A 20,169-nucleotide genomic window follows, 5' to 3' on the forward strand; every position below is an offset into this window, starting at 1 on the left:
AATATAGGAAATTCCTCATTAAATACTAAATCTGTATTTATAAAGAACAAATGATGCTTTCTAAGACCTGTTACATGAAAGTGCTAAGAGGAAGGTACAATTTGGAATGTGGCTATGTATAATGAACAGCTATATCCAAGGCTCATGAAGTTTTAATGAGGATTATCAATTACATTTGGGCAAAAAACTCATTTGTTGGAGGTGGTACTTTGTTTTATCACGAAAGTTATTCATGCACTGTTAAATGACTCCTTGGTAGAAACTGACTCTGTGTAAATGAGCAGATGTCCTTAAACAGGGCAATGGGGACATATTGCCATGTGAATGCCTTGTTTTACACCAGTATCTGGAGCAATAAGTAGGGTGTCTGTTAGGCTATAAACCTGTTCTTACCTGTGAACATTTCCAGAAGCTTCAGCAATCTACAGGGACTTTTTACTTCTTGAGATCTGAGCCTGACTATATAGGCCATACCACTCCCAAATAGTAGTTGTAGTTTTAAACTTCTTTGGGGTTTTTGATAATTCTGTCTTCTACTCATTTATTTTATTCACAAGTTTCTTGAGTAGTATTATATAGATTCACAGTCTTGCATCCAAAATCTTTGTTGTGAAATGTGAACCTCAATAAGTTTTCTACCTTGTTCCTGTTACATTGAAAAAGTAATACATGGCAAGGATACAAATTAATACTGCTTTCTAAAAAGATCTTACATGGGCCTCAGGTACATCAAATTAGATTGGTCATAATCTGTGGTACATGGTACTTTATCATAATCATTTGTTCATGAATTGATTGCTCTTTTAAGATTTCAATCATATATTCATTTTTATTTCTTGTTGTTTTGGTATTTGGGGTTGAACCCAGGGGCACTTTACCATAAAACTCTATCCCCAGCCCTTTTTATTTTGAGACAGGGTCTTGCTAAGTTTCTTTTGGCCTTGCTAAGTTGCTTGAGGATGGACTTGAATTTGTGATCCTTCTACCTCAACCTCTGGAGTTGATGGAATTTCAGGTGTGCACCACCATGCCCAATTATTTGATATTTTTTAAAACCATTTACTGAAGAACTATGAATTGCCTCTGAGAAATATAACTTATATCTACCAGGTACTTCTAATAGTCCCATGTCTCTGCTGCCATTCCTTTCCCCCAGTGGGTAATCAGGGTCTTTAATTTTGTATATTTTTCCTTGTCTGTGCATACACACACCCTTGTGTGTGCCCATACACAAACAGTTTATCACATGTACATGTGCTTAAATGATCTATTTATTAGCTTTACTTGTTTTACAACTTTTAAAGAAAGGTATAATGCTTTATGTTGTTCTTTTGGACTTGCTTTCATTGTTTATGGTACTTTCAGGTACCTTTATGTTACCAGGATTCTTCCATGTGGTTGTGTGTATAGCTGTAGTTCATTCATCTTCACATATGTGTCATGGTGTTTCATTAGGAGAACATACTGCACTTTATCTGTGATTTTCTCATTGTTGAAATATTCATGTTTTTACCTTTTCTCTGTGTTTTGTATTATTTTTTTGCTGTTTATTTTAACAACTGTAAAATTAAATAGTGAAACTTTCAATCAAAACATTGGAAAACAGGAGAATAGGAATATGGTCCTGAGAGATAAAAAAAACACACAAACAAGAACAACCAAAAAACCTCACCATACATGACCCCTGGTTCTCTGCCTGGAGACAGTCTCCTGACCTCCGCCAGGCAGTTGGAACCCAGTAAAGCACAGTGGTCTTGCCGAGCTTGGGAAGCAGAGACTGGAATCATGGCTGTGGAACAGCTCACTTGCTGAGTGCTTACAGAGAGGAGAGGGCAACACAGAGAAGAGCACAGGACTTTGAGAGTGTTTCCCATCATCCGTTGGACTGTGCTTGTGCAACTCTGCAAGGCCTGGTACAGTGTCTGCAGTAAGTTTGAGGGAAATGTGGAGACACTACAGGTCACAGAGTTGGAAGATGCAGTCCAGACCAGTTAGAGGGGAGAGAACCTTTCCTAAGACTGGGCTTTAGACCTCCTTGAAGGAGGTATGGTTTCAGCCTACTGTATGGTGGAGAATTTCACTGGATTGTTGGACCAGAATTGGTTCATAGAGTCCAGAGAGCAGAAAATAGCGCTCTAGGGCTCAGACGTAGCTCAGGCTGCTGAGCGGGAACTTGGAGTGAGTTGGTGTCAGGAGCACACTTGTGCTTGATGCACAGTGGGTGAAATATATATTGGTTTGGACACAGAAACAACCATCTGGGGCACATGTGAGCACAGGCTGGCAGCGTGCAGTGGGAGGCAGGGATCCCCTGCTGAGGCAAGGCTTGGAGTGGCCCTGTGTCCATGGGAGGAGGACTGCAGCAATCTGGTCACTGAGTTCAGACTAGGGCTTTGAGGTCTGTGAGAAGGATTGTGCAGCAAGCTGCTGGAACAGAGTGCCATCAGATGTTCCCTACACAGTCACGACTGACAGACCATGCAGTAGAAGCCAGAAAAGTAAAATGTAGTTTACCAGGACCAGGAGGAGAAGCAGCCTTCCTCCTGCAATGCTTCAGCTGATAAAAATTAGCATCATGCTCACTGTAAAGAAGAAATGCTTAAAATATTCAATCTCTCATCTCTGAGTGGGTACCGAGGAGTAAATTTGAAGTTGAGAGACAATTGTTTCATAACTGATACAAAAAACTAGACCAGACCCACCCAACAAGGTCTAAAGCCAAGCCACAAAAAGATAAGGAGAGATGTCACTCAGTTTCCTGCTTGCTAGAATCGACTGTCAATACTCCAGAGGAAAACAATGCAATTCAGATTCCTTAAATCATTTACTAGCCCATCATACAACAATAAATTACTGGAAAGAAGCAGGAAAATGTGACTTCTGATCTAGAATAAAAGCTGTCACTAAAAACATACAATGAGATGGCAGTAATGTTGGAATTACCAAGAGAATAGTATCTGAAGTGAAAGCATTTACTGGATGCCCTTAAATGTAGATTAGAATTGGCAGAAGAGGTCAATGAGCAAAAATCAGAAACTTATTTTAACAAAAGGAAAAAAATTGGGGAAAAGATGAGCAGAGCCTGAGTGATTTGGGAATATCATTAGATGTATAACATATGTCTGGTTGAAATTCTGAAAGGCAGGGAGTGCGGGAAAGAAGGAGAATATGTGACAGAAAAAGTTTTGAAAAAATAATGGTTGAAATTGGTTAAAAAAAAAAAAACCTACACATTTAAGAAACATAATGAATCTCAGGATGAATCCAAAGGGGGAAAAAATAAAATATGCATATATAATTATTCAGCTGAAAATTATTTGTAAAGAGAAAAGGAGATAGGGGTGGGAGAGGGAACATTTCATCCATAGGAGCAATAGGATGATGGCTGACTTCTCAGTAAGAAACAGAAGTGGAGTAATATCTTAACCCATTAAGTCCCAAGTTTCCAATTCTGCAAACACAGCACAAATATTCAAAGTTACCATAATATATTTATTGCTCAATTTAAGTGTTTTTTTTTTTTTTTTTTTTTAAGGATTGAGTCCAGGGGTGCTATCCCACTGAGCTATAACCCCAGTCTTTTTAGAATTTTTAAATTTTGAGAAAGGGTCTTGGTAAGTTGCTGAGGCTGGCCTCCAACTTGTGATCTTCCTGCCTCAGCCTTCTTAATCACTGGGGTCACAGGTGTGCCTGGTTTCAAAAAAATTTTTGTTGTTTTTAAAATATTTATTTATTTTATTAGAGTTTCTGGTTATACATAGTAGTTCAATTTGTTTTTCTGTGTGTTCCAATAGGACAAAATTGGTTAAAGAAAAATTTAAAGAAGAAAAAGGGGTGAAGTAAAAAAAAAAAAAACCTTTTAATCTATATTCAAGCAAAAATATCATTAAAAAGTAAAGGTGAAGTAAAGACATTTTCAGATAAATGAAATTTAGGGAAGAAAAAAGTTTCCAGAAACCTTCAGCAGAACCCTTTATGTGCTCAGATGCTCTTGGTGAGTGGCTAGGAAGGCTGTGAGAGCAAAGACCTGGCATTTTCATCCTTTCCAGAGTAAGGAAGCTTCTGCCATTGAGGAATAGGAAGATTAGGGAGATGATGAGAGTTACTTGCAGAGACAAACAGCATGGTTTGCCACATATGATTTAAATTACTTTTGTAATCAGAAAATAATAGTTTTTGTTAGTTGGCTCATAGATACAAGCAGAAAATAAATTGTTTGTTGTTGATTGACCATTTACAGACTCTTACAGGGCTTTCTAGAAAACCTTTAGAAATTACCTTGTATTCCTTCAGACACCATGCTGACTTCTGGGCATCACAAGGTAATACCTCCTGACCTAAGTCTGCCAGGGAGATAAACAGGCAGCTTCCTGGTTTCCAGCCCCCTCTTCTAGGCAGCATGTCACCTAGGATAGCCTGACTCCAAAGTCTGCATTCCTAACTGGAAATCTCTGTAGCTCGCTTGCTTTGCATCCTCTTGGTTAAAGGTTATTAATTTCTCAGGTTATAAGTTAACTCAACAATAGGCCTTCTATTTATTCATGTTGGTTACAATTTTTAAAGTAGTTCTCCTTGGAAAACCATTCACTAAAATGTAAATTGAAGTTAGTCGCCTGTAGGAGAATGTTGATACCCTGTTTGTTCTACTCACATTTAATTTACTCATATAACCTATAGAAGTCTAAGAGGTGAGTTGATTTTTCTGATAATTTTTATAAAATTCAATTAGAACTAGCTGCTGCCCACAGTATGGAGTGTACTAATCCCATAGTAAGGTGCTTAATTTGTGGGGGATGGGAGCTCTCTAGTTTTCTCTCTCGTTTTAAAACTACAAAAGGGTTTGGATTAAATGATTTGAACTTCTTAACATTAAAATTAAGTCAAGACATTCTCATTTTATCAATATTTTGGTGTTTGAGAGATATTTAATGAACAAATCAAGTTCATTTAACTCAGTAGAAGCAGCTTCTGATATTCATGAGGTAGAAAATATTTTCCATTGAGTTGCAGAGTAATTAATTGATCCTAAAAGTCTGCCTGATCCCTAGGTAAAATTTCTGAGTCTGAATTAGTAGAGGCCATTGGTGTGTCTTCTGTGTGGGAGCAAAGGGGAATGACTAGAATTTTTATGAAGAGCTGGACTCGAGGGTGAATGGAAGAAGGTGTAGCATGCACCTGTGTGTGGAGACCAAGTCTGTTAGCATCATGTTTACCATCTTGTTCATACAGAACTAGCACAGCTCAATGCAAGTCATACCAGTGCTCAAGTAGAACAAGATTCAGTTACAGGAGCTTGGGGTTCTCTCTGTTCAGCTGTCAAATGGGGAAAGAGAACCACGGTAGTGCTGTGGGGCCTTTATGGGCCACATTTAGAGGTACTACATATGACTTTGGCTCTGTTCTTTGGCCAGAACTCAGCCATATGGCCACACTGCCAGGGAGGATGGGGGTGGTATAACTGTGTATTCACAAAGAAGGATGCAGCACGGTACATAGAAACACAAGTACTGAAAAATAAGGGACAGAAAGTCAAGGTAATTATTGACTAGGAAGAGCAAGCAGTTGTATAAGGAGGGGAAAAATAAAGCTGATAATGGCTAACATTTATTGTATTCTTACTGTGTACCATTTACGACTCCAAGCCCTCATGTTTCATTTTCTTCCTCTAAAATTTTATGAGATAAATACCATTATCATTTCCATTTTACAAGTAATTTTACCAAAAATATTGATGTCACTGGGGTAAATGGAATGGAAAATGAAGAGAGTAGAATAAGAACAAAACAGCATCTTTCGTAGTAGGAAATCTAAATGATGTGAAAATAATGTCTCTATTATGTAGTATGTGACAGAGTCTAGACAAAGTAGCAGAAGTATGTACCAGTAGAGATGTCACAAAAAGTCAAAGGGCTGGGGGTGCAGTTCAGTGGTAGAGAACTTGCTTTGCTTAGCATCTATAAGGCCCTGGGTTCCATCCGCAGCACTAAAGAAAATAGGAGGTTACCCCCAAAAAGCTGAAACCCTTCAGTATGACCAATTGGGAATTCAGTTAAGGGATTGCCCTTATATACTGCACTTCTAAAACTTTGCTTAAAAAAATGCAAATACCTGTATTTATTATCCATTTACTACTTTTCAGTACTTGGTCATAAAAGTATAGATATGTAATATGCAAACTTTTATTCTAGGTGCAGTGGCATTGCCGAGCAAGGATGGTGGCAGGAGCCAATTTTTACATTGTTGGACGAGATCCCGCTGGCATGCCTCATCCAGAAACAGGGAGGGATCTTTATGAACCAACCCATGGTGCCAAAGTGCTGACAATGGCCCCTGGCCTAATCACCTTGGAAATAGTTCCCTTCCGAGTTGCAGCTTACAACAAGAAGAAGAAGCGCATGGACTACTATGATTCTGAACAGTAAGTTTTGCATTCTCTGCACAAATCTGTGTAGCCCTTTGCAGTCCAAGCTGCTCCCAGGGCTCTAGAGTGTTACTTCATCTTTACAGCTGTTCTGATGACTGGCTTTGTTGCACCCACTCAGAATAAGGCAACTCATCTTTCATTTAAAAGTTAGAAGTAGAAATAAAAATTGAATCTGTTTTATTGTTCATGGTTTCAGGAATTTTGAGTTGAAAGGCAAAATTGAGAGTTCTGTGTCTACCATGTCTGCTACCAAATGTTAGTACAGATTATTGCTGGTATTGAGCACATATGTATCTCCCTTTGACTGACAAAGTTATGGTAATTTCTGTCTATAGGTAATTTCTATAGGTGGTGCGAGCTGTGCGTTCAAAGTGGCACTGTGAAGCTGAAGAATCAGAAGTTATAGATTCTAGCCCTGTCTTTGCTATGTGATCTAATTAGTCCTAAGTTTTAATGGTTTTTTTTACCCTTATTTTCTAATCTCTGGAATGATGGCAGTGGACAAGGCAGTTTCCCCCTATATCAAAATCTGTAACTTTTTCTATGATTTGGAGTAACTAGTTATTTTTATATTTCAGTAGGTGCTTATACATAAGACTTGTTTTGAGACTCATGTATAGTACACTTGCTTTTATAGTACAAATTATGATTAACACTCAGCAAGTAAAACAGATTCAGCAAGTAGAATACAGTTATTTGTTAGTTTACTTTTGATCAGTGTCAACTCTCTTGATAGGCACTACTGAAAATTGACTCTGTCTTGTCTTTTTTCTGTGGCACTTTACACTGGCCCCATATTCAGGAATGATGCTGACCCTGACATGTCCTCACTTGATGTGGCCCATTTTGTCACAGTGTGACAGGAAAGAAAAAGAAACCTTTTTAAAATTAAAACAACAGTTTTCATTGCCCTCTTCAACCTATAGGCTAAAAAGCTCCTGCCTTGAATTCTAGATTTAGGCCCTAAGGAATGGTTTCTAAAATAGATATACGTTTCTTTTTGGTTAATTTCTTTGAGGTAAAATAAGTTACCCAAATAAAGAAATATTATTGTTGCCATTGGAGATTGGAGAATTTGTTGATTTCTCATTTAATGACAAATAATTCTGAAGACAGTGCACATTTTAGATGACTTTCTGAGTGATAACTATAGCTAAAAATAAAAGAAAGTCTTATGAGAGTGAATGAACAGAAAAGGTTTTCATAACTGATGCAGGCAAGTGTTAAAGAACTCCTAACCATTTCTTAGTTGTGTACCCTGAACACTGTAACCCATATTCCAGCATAGTTCTGAACCACCAGAATTTGCAGCTAACCAGAACATTTTTATCCTTGTACAAAATCAGATTCCAAACATCTAGGAATAAATAGTTTGACATCATGTGGGTTTTTGGTTTTTAGAAAAACCTTTAAAAATATATGCGTAGCGGGCCACAATGATGCAAGCCTGTAATTCCAGCTACTGAGGAGGCTGAGGCAGGAGAATTGCAAGTTGAAGACCAACCTGGGCAACTTGCAAAGACTGTCTCAAAATAAAATTTTTAAAAGGACTTGGGAACATAACTCAGTGGAAGAGTATGGGTAACAGCCAGCTTCTTGTTGGGGAATTTTCTTCCTGCCGAGGAGGGTGTAAGGTCTAGGATAATTAGTGAAGAACAAATGACAGAGTCTGAAATATATTTTCAAAAGCAGAGGCCCTGATAAATCCAGTCCACATGGGAGCTGGAACTAGACAAAAGAAAGATGGCTCCAGTAGTTCATTTAAGGGAGTATATCAAAGGTGGGGATAAGCTTTCTAAGGCAGTCTTGCTTCCTGATGTCTTGCAATTATCAGGTTAATTAACATCTTGTCAGGTAACACCCATCTCAGGTGCTATGTGGGACATGACAGATTGGGACAGAAATTCACAATGTCTCTGGGCAATCGCACACAGAGGAAATGTCCACTGGTAGTTCCCAGACACCAGATGTTTCTATTCCCTAGGCTACGATACACGGTGGCTCACACACAGCATGGCTGGCTTGCGACAGAAGAGTGCCTTCCTAGCCTGTATGAGGTCCTGAGCTCATTCTCCAGTACTGCCCCACCCCAAAGTGTATATATGCATTCATGTATATTTATATACACATACTATAGTTTCACTAAAAATAATAGCCTTAAAAGTGTATGCTGAAGGTTATAAATTGACTTTTTCTACCAAGGGGATGCCTCTTTTGAAGCTTCAAAAGGAAGAATTACAAGAAAAATGAAAGCAATTATAGTAAACTTTGAACTGCATTGCCACGTAAGATTATTGAAACCTTAAAATATAAATTATAAAGGAGGATTAAAAGGTGTCAGGTCCTGTCCTTCCCTTTCATGGTTAACTTTATGTAGGCCACAATCAAAATTCTTATTTACTTAGTCCATGGGGAGGTCTACCCATTGGTAATTCTTTTAAAAGGCTCCCACCTAACCCCCAGAGGAAGGGCAGTAGCACCTTCCTATAGTCTATGATACATACACACAGTGTCAGAAATGGACTGCTGGGACAAAGTGTTTTTGGTATCTCACCCAACACACAGGTTATTTGTTTAGGTTGTGTACAAGTGGTTATGAATGTCAGCTTGTTCTCAGAGTTGTGATTAACTGAATTAATTCACTCACATAGTGGCAAGGGAGAGCAAAGAAGAGAATCATACTGCCAGTGGCTAAAAATGTCAAACTTAGGAGCATTTCTGTTTTGTTGTGTTAAGAAAACAAAACTAACCTCAAAAAGAGTTGAGCTTTTCTTTCACACTTCTTGTGCCGATATGTTTCATTTCTGTGGTCCCTTTGCATGGTCAGCTAATTTAATAACACGCAGGACCCTAGAATCCATCTGTATGTGGTTGACTGATGTGCTGGTAAGCCCTTGATAACTTTGATGTTTGGTTAAATCTGTGTAGTATTGTTTTAAGTATTTCTTTTAATCATTCAAAAAGCTAAATAATTACATCAGTTCTCATAAGATTTTCCAAAGATGAATTCTATATTAGTTGCATGAGTGGCTCATTTCCTTGGAATTTTTTTTTTTTTTTTGGTTACTAAATCTTAATAAGTTGTAACTTGGGAAGCTTTAAAACTCCCTTCATTTTCTAACTTTTTGTATTTGTGTTCAAATATAATTAAGTTGATGGGAATATGTTGGAAAGTGATTAAAATTTTGTGGAAAGGCGATAGTCTTTGATGTAGTGAGAAAACACAGTTATTAATTATGCACATATGAAGTTGCCTTAAGTTTGATTAATGGTCATTACTCAATGCCAGCTTTTATGTAATTAATGATTTTGCAGCTTTTGATTTGATTAAATACCAGTGTAAGACAAGGCTTAGGAGAAAAAAAAATCATGAAGATTTCAGGCAAGATATTATTTATAGGAATTGTGATAAAAATCATGTGTTTATATTTAGAAAGTTAAGGAGGTTCATATTAGCTAAAATAGTCACTCAAGGAAATTTAGTTTTAGGACTGCAGTATTAAAGTCTGTTGCAGACATTACAAACATAGAAATCATTCACTTTTTCTTATTTGTATTTTTTTTCTCTTTTGAGAAAGTAAACATTTGTATTTGAATAGATAAGTGCAAATTTATTTATATGATTAAGTGCCCATGAATGAAAGTGTCTTGTGGAAAGGGAGGGATAAGTGGGTGTGAATGTTCATTGTCTGGTATGTTTATGTTTTCAAAAGAGTATTTCTTTCATATTTTGAATGCATGTCCTGTTAGTGTCATTTTAAAAAACACTCTACTTATGTGTGTCCTTCAGGGCATTTTTAGATCTTCCTTTCTTTTATTACTTTTCTAGGAGACTTTCTATGCCATGACTCTAACCATATAAGTCACTGTTTCCCAGTTGCTTATAGTACTAGTTTTCTATTGCTAAAGTAACACATTATCACTAACTTAGTGGCTTAAGACACTACCAGTTTATTCTCTTGCATTTCTTTAGCGCAGATGACTGGGTATGCTTGCCTGAGTTCTCTGGCTGCACTGGCCTCATATGATAGCTCTGAAAAGGATCTATTTCCATATTGGTCCTTGTTAGCAGAATTCAATTCTTTATAGCTCTAGGATTGATATCCCTATCCTCTTACTAGCTGTTGCCTGAGGATTGCTCCCTGTGTCTAGAGGTCAAGTTCGGTCCTTCCTTGTGGACCCCTCCATCTCAGTAGTAGAATCTCCCTCATTCGTGGAATCTGTCTCATGCTTCAGATTTCTCTGGCTTCTGTTTTGCTCCTAACTGAATTCTTTTTCTTTTTCTTTTTTCCATTTAAAGGTCTTAAGTGATAAGGTTAGGCCTACCAAATAATATTATTTTGGCCATGCAGCAAGGGATCATGGTAAACACTGGGGGCAAAGGTCATTGGGGCCATCTTTGAATTTTTCCTATCATAGGAGTGGATATTTCAGCATAGAGTTCTAGGTGTTATGTAAAATGCTCAGAACCAATACTACCTTTACTCTCATAATATTTCTGAATCCTGAATTTCTTTTAGTTATTGTTCTTCCTGTTACATAGAACTGTAAAGTCACTTTTCCTTTCAGCTCACTCTTTACCTCCAAGTCTGGCGTCGGTCATTGAAATACTTCTTGTGTGAATCCTTTTCTTTCCCTTTCCTGCCACAGTTTTTGTAATACACAGGTCTTTTAGAGCATAGAGGACTGTGTTTTCTGTTGATGCATAAAAGACTTTGGTTTTGTTAGTTGTACTGTTTCTTTTGTGGAAGTCTGATTGTTACTGCATGAGTTTACAGGTTTTATCCTTGTATTGTAGGTTTTGAACATATTTTATTATGGGAATTACCATTAAAAGATAAGACCTGATTTAAAATCTGTGATCTTCTATGTTTTAGCATACATTTATATCGTAACTAGGGATAGCATTACTATGTATATTTTTGAAAATCAGATGATTTATTTTTACCCTGTCTTACTTGGAATCAATAGATTATATTGAAATTGGTATAAAACACTGACTTTGCTATGCACTATTCCTTTAGTAACTACTTACTGAGCCTTTACGATATATATGCCATTCTTGCGGGGGGGGGCAGTGTAGTCGGAAATAGGCAGATATTTGTTTATTCACTTATTTATTTTGGTACTGGAAATAGAATGAAAAATTATTAAACCCTTTAAAAAGAGAAAAATAATACTTGTGCTATTGCCAAAATGTTTGTATACTGTGCTTTTTTTTTTTTCCATACATTCATTTAACACAGTTGAACATAGTCAAGTCAAGAGTATTAGGCTCTGGACTCAAAAGTCAAAGCATTCTGCCGTGGAGCTTCAGTGATAGCTCAGCCCTTTTGTTTTTAATTTTGAAACAGGGTCTTGCTGCATTGCCCAGACTGGTCTCAAACTTGTAATCCTCTTGCCTCAGTCTTCCGAGTCAATGGGATTACAGATGTGTACCTCTGCACCCTGCAATAACAGATTTTGTCATTGCCTTTATGGGATATAAATTCTAGGGAAGGAAACAGACAGTAAACCACTGACAACATAGTTCAGGGTGGTAAGAGCTTTGCAGAATACTGTGGGGAAACTGCTGGCACTTGCCTGACCAAGTCTGGGGCAGTAGGTGTAGATTCCTGGAGCAAGTGACTTTTGGGCTAAGAGACTAGGAATTCCTGTGGTAAAGAATGGAATAATTACATTCTGGACCAGATGATCAACATGTGCCATGATCCTGGGGGATTACCTTAGAGAGCTTGGAAAAAGGGCCAAGGATGGAGTAGAACATAGTCAAAGGATGACGAGATAGCCAGAGACCAGATAAGGCAGTTCTTTGAACTGGAACTGGAATAGATGTGAAATTTTTAAAAAATGATGTTGTTGCAGTGTGGATTGGATATGAGGAAGTTCAGATTTCTGGTAACGAGGTAAGTTAAATTTATAGATTAACTTTCCTAAGCAATTAACTAAAAAGGCTATATAAAACAACAGTTTCACAAAAAAAGTATTGTGAGCTAACAAGGTAATAAGAACCATTAAGTGAATGCTAGAATGAGCAATGAAGCTGCTTTTGCTCTCCTAGACCTATTTTCAGGGCCTTATAATATAGGCGGAGCAGGAATGCAACTGTGGTCTTCATCAAATTGTTCAGTCAACAGGAGACACTTCTATTCACCTGGGACTTACTTCCACCTTTTCTAGGGCAGGACCTGATGACCACCCAACCCATTCTCCTTCCCTAGTAGACTATGAGCAGAGTATTAGGCTCTGGACTCAAAAGTCAAAGCTCTGCTAAAAAGGGCCAGCTTATGTTACCTGGGTGATATCAAAACAGACAAGAACCTGAAGCCATGAAATTACTTTTAGGGGGTTGACTAGGCATGTTTCAAAGCATTCAGCAGAAGCAGACTTTAATAGGCTCTTGCTGGAGCACTCACCTTGAGTCCTAGGCCTTGACTTATTCCATTAAATCATTCTTGAAACATAATGAACAACTTTAGTCAAAAATGACAAAATATACAAAGCAATAAATGCCTCAAGCAAGAAAAGAAACCACAGTCAGCAGAGGCAAACCTGTAAAGACTTCATGTACTAGCATTAGCAGACGTGGATTATGGTACTTAAATGTTTATAAAACCAAAGATAAGCTTGAAACTATCTGCAGGGAACATAAAAATATAAAGATGATCTAGCAGCTTAGAAAAGAGGAAGATGGGGGAGGCCAATGTGAATACGTGTATTAGTACAGGCAGGGTTTTTGTTTTTTTCTTTCCATATTTTTTATTGATGCATTATAGTTGTACATAATGATGGGTTTGTTGTTAGGTATTTGTACATACACACAATATAAGAATATAATTTGGCCAACATAATTTCCCAGCACTTCCCCTCTTCCCACCCGACCTTTTACCACTTTTCCCTTTCCTCCACTGATCTCCCTTTGATTTTTGTGAGACCCCCACCAACATACACACACCTTCTTTTCCTGTTTCCTCTCTAGCTTCCATAAATGAGAAAAGACATGACCCTTGATCTTCTGAGTTTGTCTTATTTCAGTTGACATAATGGTCTCTAGTTCCATCTATTTTCCTGCAAGTGACATAATTTCATTTTTCTTTATGGCTGTATAAAACTCCATTGTGTATATATTCCACATTTTCTTTATTTATCCATAATAGACACCTGGGTTGATTTCATAGTTTGTCTATTGTGAATTGTGCATGGGTATGCATGTATTGCTATAGTATGATGACTTTAATTCTTCAGGAAAAGTACAGAGGGGTGATATATTTGGGTCATGTGATGGTTCCATGCCTGGTCTTTTGAGGAATCTGCATACTGACTTCCGTAGAGGTTGTACTCATTTATAACCCAACAGTGTCAAAGTTCCTTTTTCTCCATATCCTCATCAGCATTTATTATTGTTTTTGTATCCTTGATAACTGACAGGTAGCCTGATTTTGGTGGGTTACAACTGGGATCAAAAAAGTGGATTGACTCAAAACATTTTTAGGAGGCACAATCAGTAAGATTTGTTGTATAATTGCTATATTAAATGATGGCTGATTTTTCCCTTAATAAATATATAAATCTGACGTTCTGTCCATCCCCCCCAATTTCAAAACAAACAGTAGCAGCAAAACAGTTTAGTTTAGTCTCCTTCTCTGGAATTGCAGATCTGATTCTGATTTTACATTTATAAGACAGTTCATAAACAAAAGATTTTGTGTATTATGTTCCCTTATTAAGAGTCTTTTATCTACCGAATAAATAGATAACTTTTCTCCTTAGTTTTTTATGGTAAACTTCCTTCAGTTAGCAAAGACAAAGACGATATGTAAATGTGCATTGTTCTTCGTCCTTTCGCAGACCCTTCTTTTGAAAACATTCTAGAGTGGTGATATGCTTTTCTGTCCTAGAAATAGAAAATAAATTATTTCCCCCCCTTTGATACGATTAGGAATATTAGATAAGACATCATTAGGTAGCTATTGTGTGGTATCATTACTTTAAAACCTGGCAATACCATATGTTGCTTTCATTCTGTCCTAATGTCCAAGATAGAGGGCAGGGGGAGCGCGGGACTGAGCAGTAACCAGCAGGGTGAGATAGAGCGATACTCTGGGGCTTTGGCCCCACTGTAGAACGGTAGAGCTAGGACGGATTCCATGGAAGGCATATTTTCTTAATGCCAGGAAACCAAAGTAGCCTGAACCAGACACCAGCTTCTTCTCTATCTCAGAGTCCTGTGCAGGTCTGCAGATATGACCACTTGAGGGATGAACTGACACATCCATCACTGCTAGAGAAAAAGCAGAAGGCAAACGAGGCAGTGCTGGAGAGATGTTTCCCTAGTGTTATGGACAGAGGGGTTCACTTCTCTTTGTAGTGCAGAGTGATCTTGATACTGCAGCCCAGTGGAAAGAAAATCAGCCTCAGTCATGTGAGCTAACTCTTAAAAACCTCTGTTCTTAGAAAGATCCATCTTTATGGATGAGTGGAGTACCCTGGTTTTGATGTATTCTTGGGAAAATAGAGGGTGAATATAAGAGGCCATCAATTAAAAATGTGTGTTTCTGAAAAATTATTAAAGCTTTTAAAAAGAGAGAAATAACACCTGTATTATTGCCGAAATGTTTGTGTGCTTTGCTTTTTTTTTCCTATACATTCATTTAACACAGTTGAACATAGTCAAGTTTTTACTATAATAGAATTTTGTTTCCTGCTTTTTAATTTATTTCCTGTTCATGAACATGTTTCCATGCTGCTAGAGGTTTCAGTGGACTATCATTTTCTAAAACTGAAAATGTGTCTTGTTAGATAGCTTTTCATTACTATAACAAAATACCTGAGATAATCAACCTTAAAAAGTAGAAGAGCTTATTTTGGCTCAGTTTTAGAGGTTTTAGTCCATGACTGCTTAGTCCCTTTACTTTGGGACCGTGGTGAAACAGTACTTCATGCTGAGGTGTGTGTGGTGGAGCAAGTTGCTCATCTGTGGTGGCCAGGAAACAATAAAGTGAGAGAAAGAGATCTCACAGAAGTTTCCAGGACACACCCCCATGACTAAGGCTTCCCACTCAGCTCTATCTCCTAAAAGTTTCCACTGGTGCCCAGCTAAGGACCAAGCCTCAATGGGGACATTCCAGAATCAGCTAGTTTTATTTGGATAATTGGACATCTGAGAGCTTTTGGGATTAACTTTTGGTCAATAGAGGAGCCTCTAGAAGTAGGTGAATAACAATGCAACCTGTCCCAGTTGGAAGCACAGAAACCTCAAATTTTCTACATCAAAATATTTTTCTGGGTGCTTTCAAAACTTGTCTATTGCCACTCAGTTAAAAATCTGATCTATTCTATGGTAGGTTATAGATTTCATGACACTTTATGGTCAATAAAATTGAGCTGATTCTACAACATATTTTAGGATGGCCCTAGGTATTCATTATTGACTGACTATCTGATGGAAGCTATTTTATAGCCTTTATGGCTGAGGTGCTTGGAGGAAGAACATAAAAAATTAAGGAATTTGCTCAATTAGATTATAGATAATTAAGTTTTCCAAACATTTCTGTTGGTCTTTGATTAAAAAACAGTAATTGTTAAAATTGTCATGTATGACGTCAGCCAGGGCTTTGTAGTCTCTGAAAGAAAGCTATAAATAGGCATTTATCTGGTTTTGAAGCAATCATTTTTAATCTCTGTCTCAAGAATTTTTAGTGTTTTGATGTATTATAAATGAACTGCTTTCAAGTTAGATGAAAAGTTAATTAGATCCAAAATAATTAGGTTCACTTGTAAGTTACCACCAGTAGTTTGAGTTCTATCAAAGAAAAAAATATCCTTTTCCTTCTCTGAATCACTTATTGTCTAGTTAGCAACCTTAGAAAGCTGGGTTAATTGAATGTAACCTTCAAAAGATGAAGGGCCATCTGCTGACCCCATCTTCAGTCCGTGTGAATAACTTGTGCCAGTGGCTCTGGTGGCCACATATGTGGACTGAGGGACAGCAGATGGTTGTAAAGATTTAAAATCGTCAGCAAGTGGCCAAGAGTCATTGTACTTTGGAGTTCATCAAGATGCTGGCCACATGTGGCTGGTATGTGTTATTAAGGGTCCCGTGTAGGTTGCTTGCTGGTGTGTTATTTTCCTTCCTGCTGTTCTGCCCCTTCCCCTTTGTTTTGTTAAGACCCAGCCTTTGTCTGCTGTAGATTATAGGAATCTGTAACTGAGTGGTTTTGGAAAGGGAAAAAAACCAAACATATTTGTGTTTCTTTTTCCAGGTGCCATGGGAGATTGGTTAACTCGGTAGAATGAAATGGCCCTAGTTAGAATTGCTCTGTAGGGAAAGCCCAGGTCCTTTATTTGGTAGTCTTTTGTGTTTCTGCAGATTCACGAATACTTATAGGTAAAATTTATAGTTATATTTAGATGATTCCCCAAATGCCTCAGTTTTTATTTGATGGAATGATTTCTGCAGAATGATGTCTGGACTCCTTGTGAAGATATGATTTAATTTTATAGTGACTCATGTCAAGACCTTGAACCTGGCTCTGGTAAAAATAAAGTCCTTATGTAACAGAGATAGACATACAAGTTTGAGGCAGAGGGAAATGTGTTTTCCGTAGCCAGGGTGGAGTGGAACCACCACCATGTGGAAGCAGGAACTCCCATTTCATGTGATGAAGAAATGCTTGTGGCATGCGGGGCAGATGGAGTGTGAAATAGCTTCAGGAAAAGAGGTACCCAGGGACCTTGGTTTAAAAATGCAATTTCAGAAGGAATGCAAGAAAAGTTCTGGATTTCAGACAGTTTGGCATTATGGGGAAAGAAAGGACTTTAATTGGTCTGGCTTTTTCCTTTAATCAAAGTTCAGGCAGAATCATCCAGCAAGCTGCTCTCTTACTTCTTTATTACTGCCATCAAGAACAAGCACTTGATTCACATGACATGAGTTTTTCATTTTTGAAACTGAAGTTTCAAGTTTGCATGTCCAGAAAGCTCCAGAATCACAGTTTTCCTCAGTGAAGTTTGTTTAGGGAGCTGATAAGTGGATCTCCTGAGGTATCTGAAGTACTCAACCAATATTTTGTTGGATGGTTCTCAGCTAAACTAACCAATTTTACATCAAGTTGGAGTAAGCATTTTTAGATACTTTGTTAGACAGCTTTATCTCTCTGTGACCAAAATACCTGACCAGAACAACATAGAGGAGGGAAGTTTATTTGGGCTATGGTTTCAGAAGTTCAGTCCATGGTCATCTGGCTCCATAGCTGTAGGCCTGAGGTGAGACGGAACATGGTAGAAGCGTGTGGAAGAGCAGTGCTGCTCAACTCCATGGCATCCAGGAAGGAGGTGGCAGGGTTTGGGTGGGGGAATCTGTTAAAATATTAAGTTGAATGTACATGCTTATTTATCTTCCTGTCTTTCTGGTAGTTCAGGGAAATAGGAAGAGCAGATGGGATGACTGGGAGATGTTTTGTGTCTGAATTGAAGTAGTGCCTTTCTGCTTAGTAGGTAGAGATGGGATTTATAAAGCATTGACATTGATTTCCTGTGATTTATTTAATGAGTTGCACTGTTTTATATTCATATACTCTGTATAGTATTCCAGAATAAAACTCTTAAATATAATTCAAAGAGGAGTGGAATGTTCATTATATCTCACTACTTCAATGCAATTGAACAGGCTAGCAACAAATCTAAGGTAGAACTACATCTGGAGGCAAGATTCAGATTGATCTGAGGAACTGACAGTAGTGGTCAGTTATAAAGGTGGACCAGCTAGGTGGGAGAGGTGCTTATAAACTGGTGGTAATAAAATCACACCCAAGGCTTCCAAACCCTCTGAGCAAATGGGGTCATTGGGTACACAGAAAACAAAAGTCAGAAAAGCAGAACAGTCCAGAAGCCAGACATGCAGTATGGATCACAGAGGAAACTCTGGTACCTCTTTCTTGGCCTGGAGTGCATTCCCAGAGAATGGCCAGTCTGAGTGCTCATAGATACACTAAAGAACCAGTCTAGGAAGGGGACTTTCAGATTCCCCTGACTATAGAGGAGGTGAGCAAGGTCAGAGAGCAGACAGACCTTAAAGGGCTATTAGAGATAGGTTTCTGAATGCTGTGGTTCTGGATTAGTGGCACACTAGAGGATTCTATGTGCCCTTCATCATGATCTCTTAATTGCTAGTAGGAAGAGCATGACTCATTAAGGGAGGTGAAGTGTTCTGTATTAATTCAATAAAATTGATTGAATCTATATTGAATCAAAAATGGGATCCTCATGATTTGGAACTGTTCTGCAGCTTCACTGTGGTGGATACATGAATGTGCACATGTGATAAAATTACACAGAACCGAATGCACACACTGGGAAATGAGTGCAAGGGAGGCTGAGGAAATCTGAGTAAGAGTGGTAGGTAGCTCGCTTCCGTGCTGCCCTACCGGTTGTGATATTGATGCTGTAATATCACAAGATGTTACTATTGGGAGAAGTTACATTGGGCCTCTCGACACAGAATTTCGATATATTATTCTTACAATTTCATAAGAATCCACAATGATCACAATAAAAATTTCAATTAAAATTTTCCTAGTTCTAAAACTGAATAATATTCAGTAGTGCAGTATATTTTGCTTAATGACAAATTTGAAATCAGATTCATATTAACCTTGTCTAGTAGTCTAATATAAACAGAAAGAATAAATGCTTTAAATTTTTTCACAATTGCTTTCTAAAAAAAATGTGAAATAATTTTCACTTGACTCTATCTTTCAGCCATGAAGACTTTGAATTTATTTCAGGAACTCGAATGCGCAAACTTGCCCGAGAAGGCCAGAAGCCTCCTGAAGGGTTCATGGCGCCCAAGGCCTGGACCGTGCTGATGGAATACTACAAATCCCTGGAGAAAGCCTAAGTGTTAACCCAGTTGCTCCACCTTTGATGCTTCACCAACTCACAGAGGGGACCACATAGTCGTCACTGTTGGCATTTCTTTGTGGTTGTATCTGTCTGGATGTGCTTCCTAAAAACAGACCAATTTCCTTAACTTGCGTCAGTTTTGGTCTGCCTTACAAGTTCTGTTTTGAACTAGTGTAACACACTGCTGGTTTTAATGTATCTTTTCCACTTGTAATAGTTAAGATTCCTATAATACAATTTTAAAATCTTGTCTTTTTATATTATATTTATGCTCTGTCTCATGATTTTTTCAAGCTGTTATATTAGTTGTAACCAGTATACACATTGATTCTCACTTTTCATCCTTTTAAACAAAATCACTAAACAGTAAACATGGCTTGAACTTGTTTTGGGAATTTTACAAGAAGCGTAGCAATTAGAATTTTTTTTTTTATGTTGAAAATTTAAACTGCCTCCTCTTACTTCCAATCAGCTATTGATCTTTCAGCTGTTATAGTCTAAAATATTCTTATGATCATTGTAAACCCTCTATTCAATAAAATTAATTTTTTTTTGCTTCTTATTGGATACTTTTTATATTGTTTTGTTTATATATACCCTTTCCTCCTGAAAAAGTTGCTAATGGAGGAGGGAAGATGTAGGCACCTTTCATTTCTATGATCTAGTACTTAGCTCCTAACACTATGTTATGTGAAAATATTATATATGTTACATGACATTTACACATGTTAAATCATTCTTCATCTGTACAGAACCTCAACCAGCTTCCCCAAATATGTCTTTAACATTCTTGTACAACTATCAAACAGTCCACTTAGGATTTAGAATGCACTTGGGTATTA

The 20,169-nt window shown here is 37.7% G+C and overlaps 1 protein-coding gene across 3 annotated transcripts in view; it reads left to right on the forward strand.

Moving 5' to 3' along the window:
• The window catches only part of Papss1 (3'-phosphoadenosine 5'-phosphosulfate synthase 1), a 113,533-nt gene extending 93,644 nt beyond the window's left edge, over positions 1-19,889 (forward strand). For all 3 annotated transcript variants that reach the window (XM_027935448.3, XM_071614488.1, XM_071614487.1), the window contains exons 11-12: positions 6,189-6,418; positions 19,184-19,889. In XM_027935448.3, coding sequence (XP_027791249.1) covers positions 6,189-6,418; positions 19,184-19,322 — 369 coding nt within the window. In that variant the 3' untranslated portion in view covers positions 19,323-19,889. The remainder of the gene's footprint in view (positions 1-6,188; positions 6,419-19,183) is intronic.
• Positions 19,890-20,169: the final 280 nt, after the last annotated feature.

Source organism: Marmota flaviventris, chromosome 7 (assembly GCF_047511675.1).
Source record: "Marmota flaviventris isolate mMarFla1 chromosome 7, mMarFla1.hap1, whole genome shotgun sequence".
Lineage (NCBI taxonomy): Eukaryota > Metazoa > Chordata > Mammalia > Rodentia > Sciuridae > Marmota > Marmota flaviventris.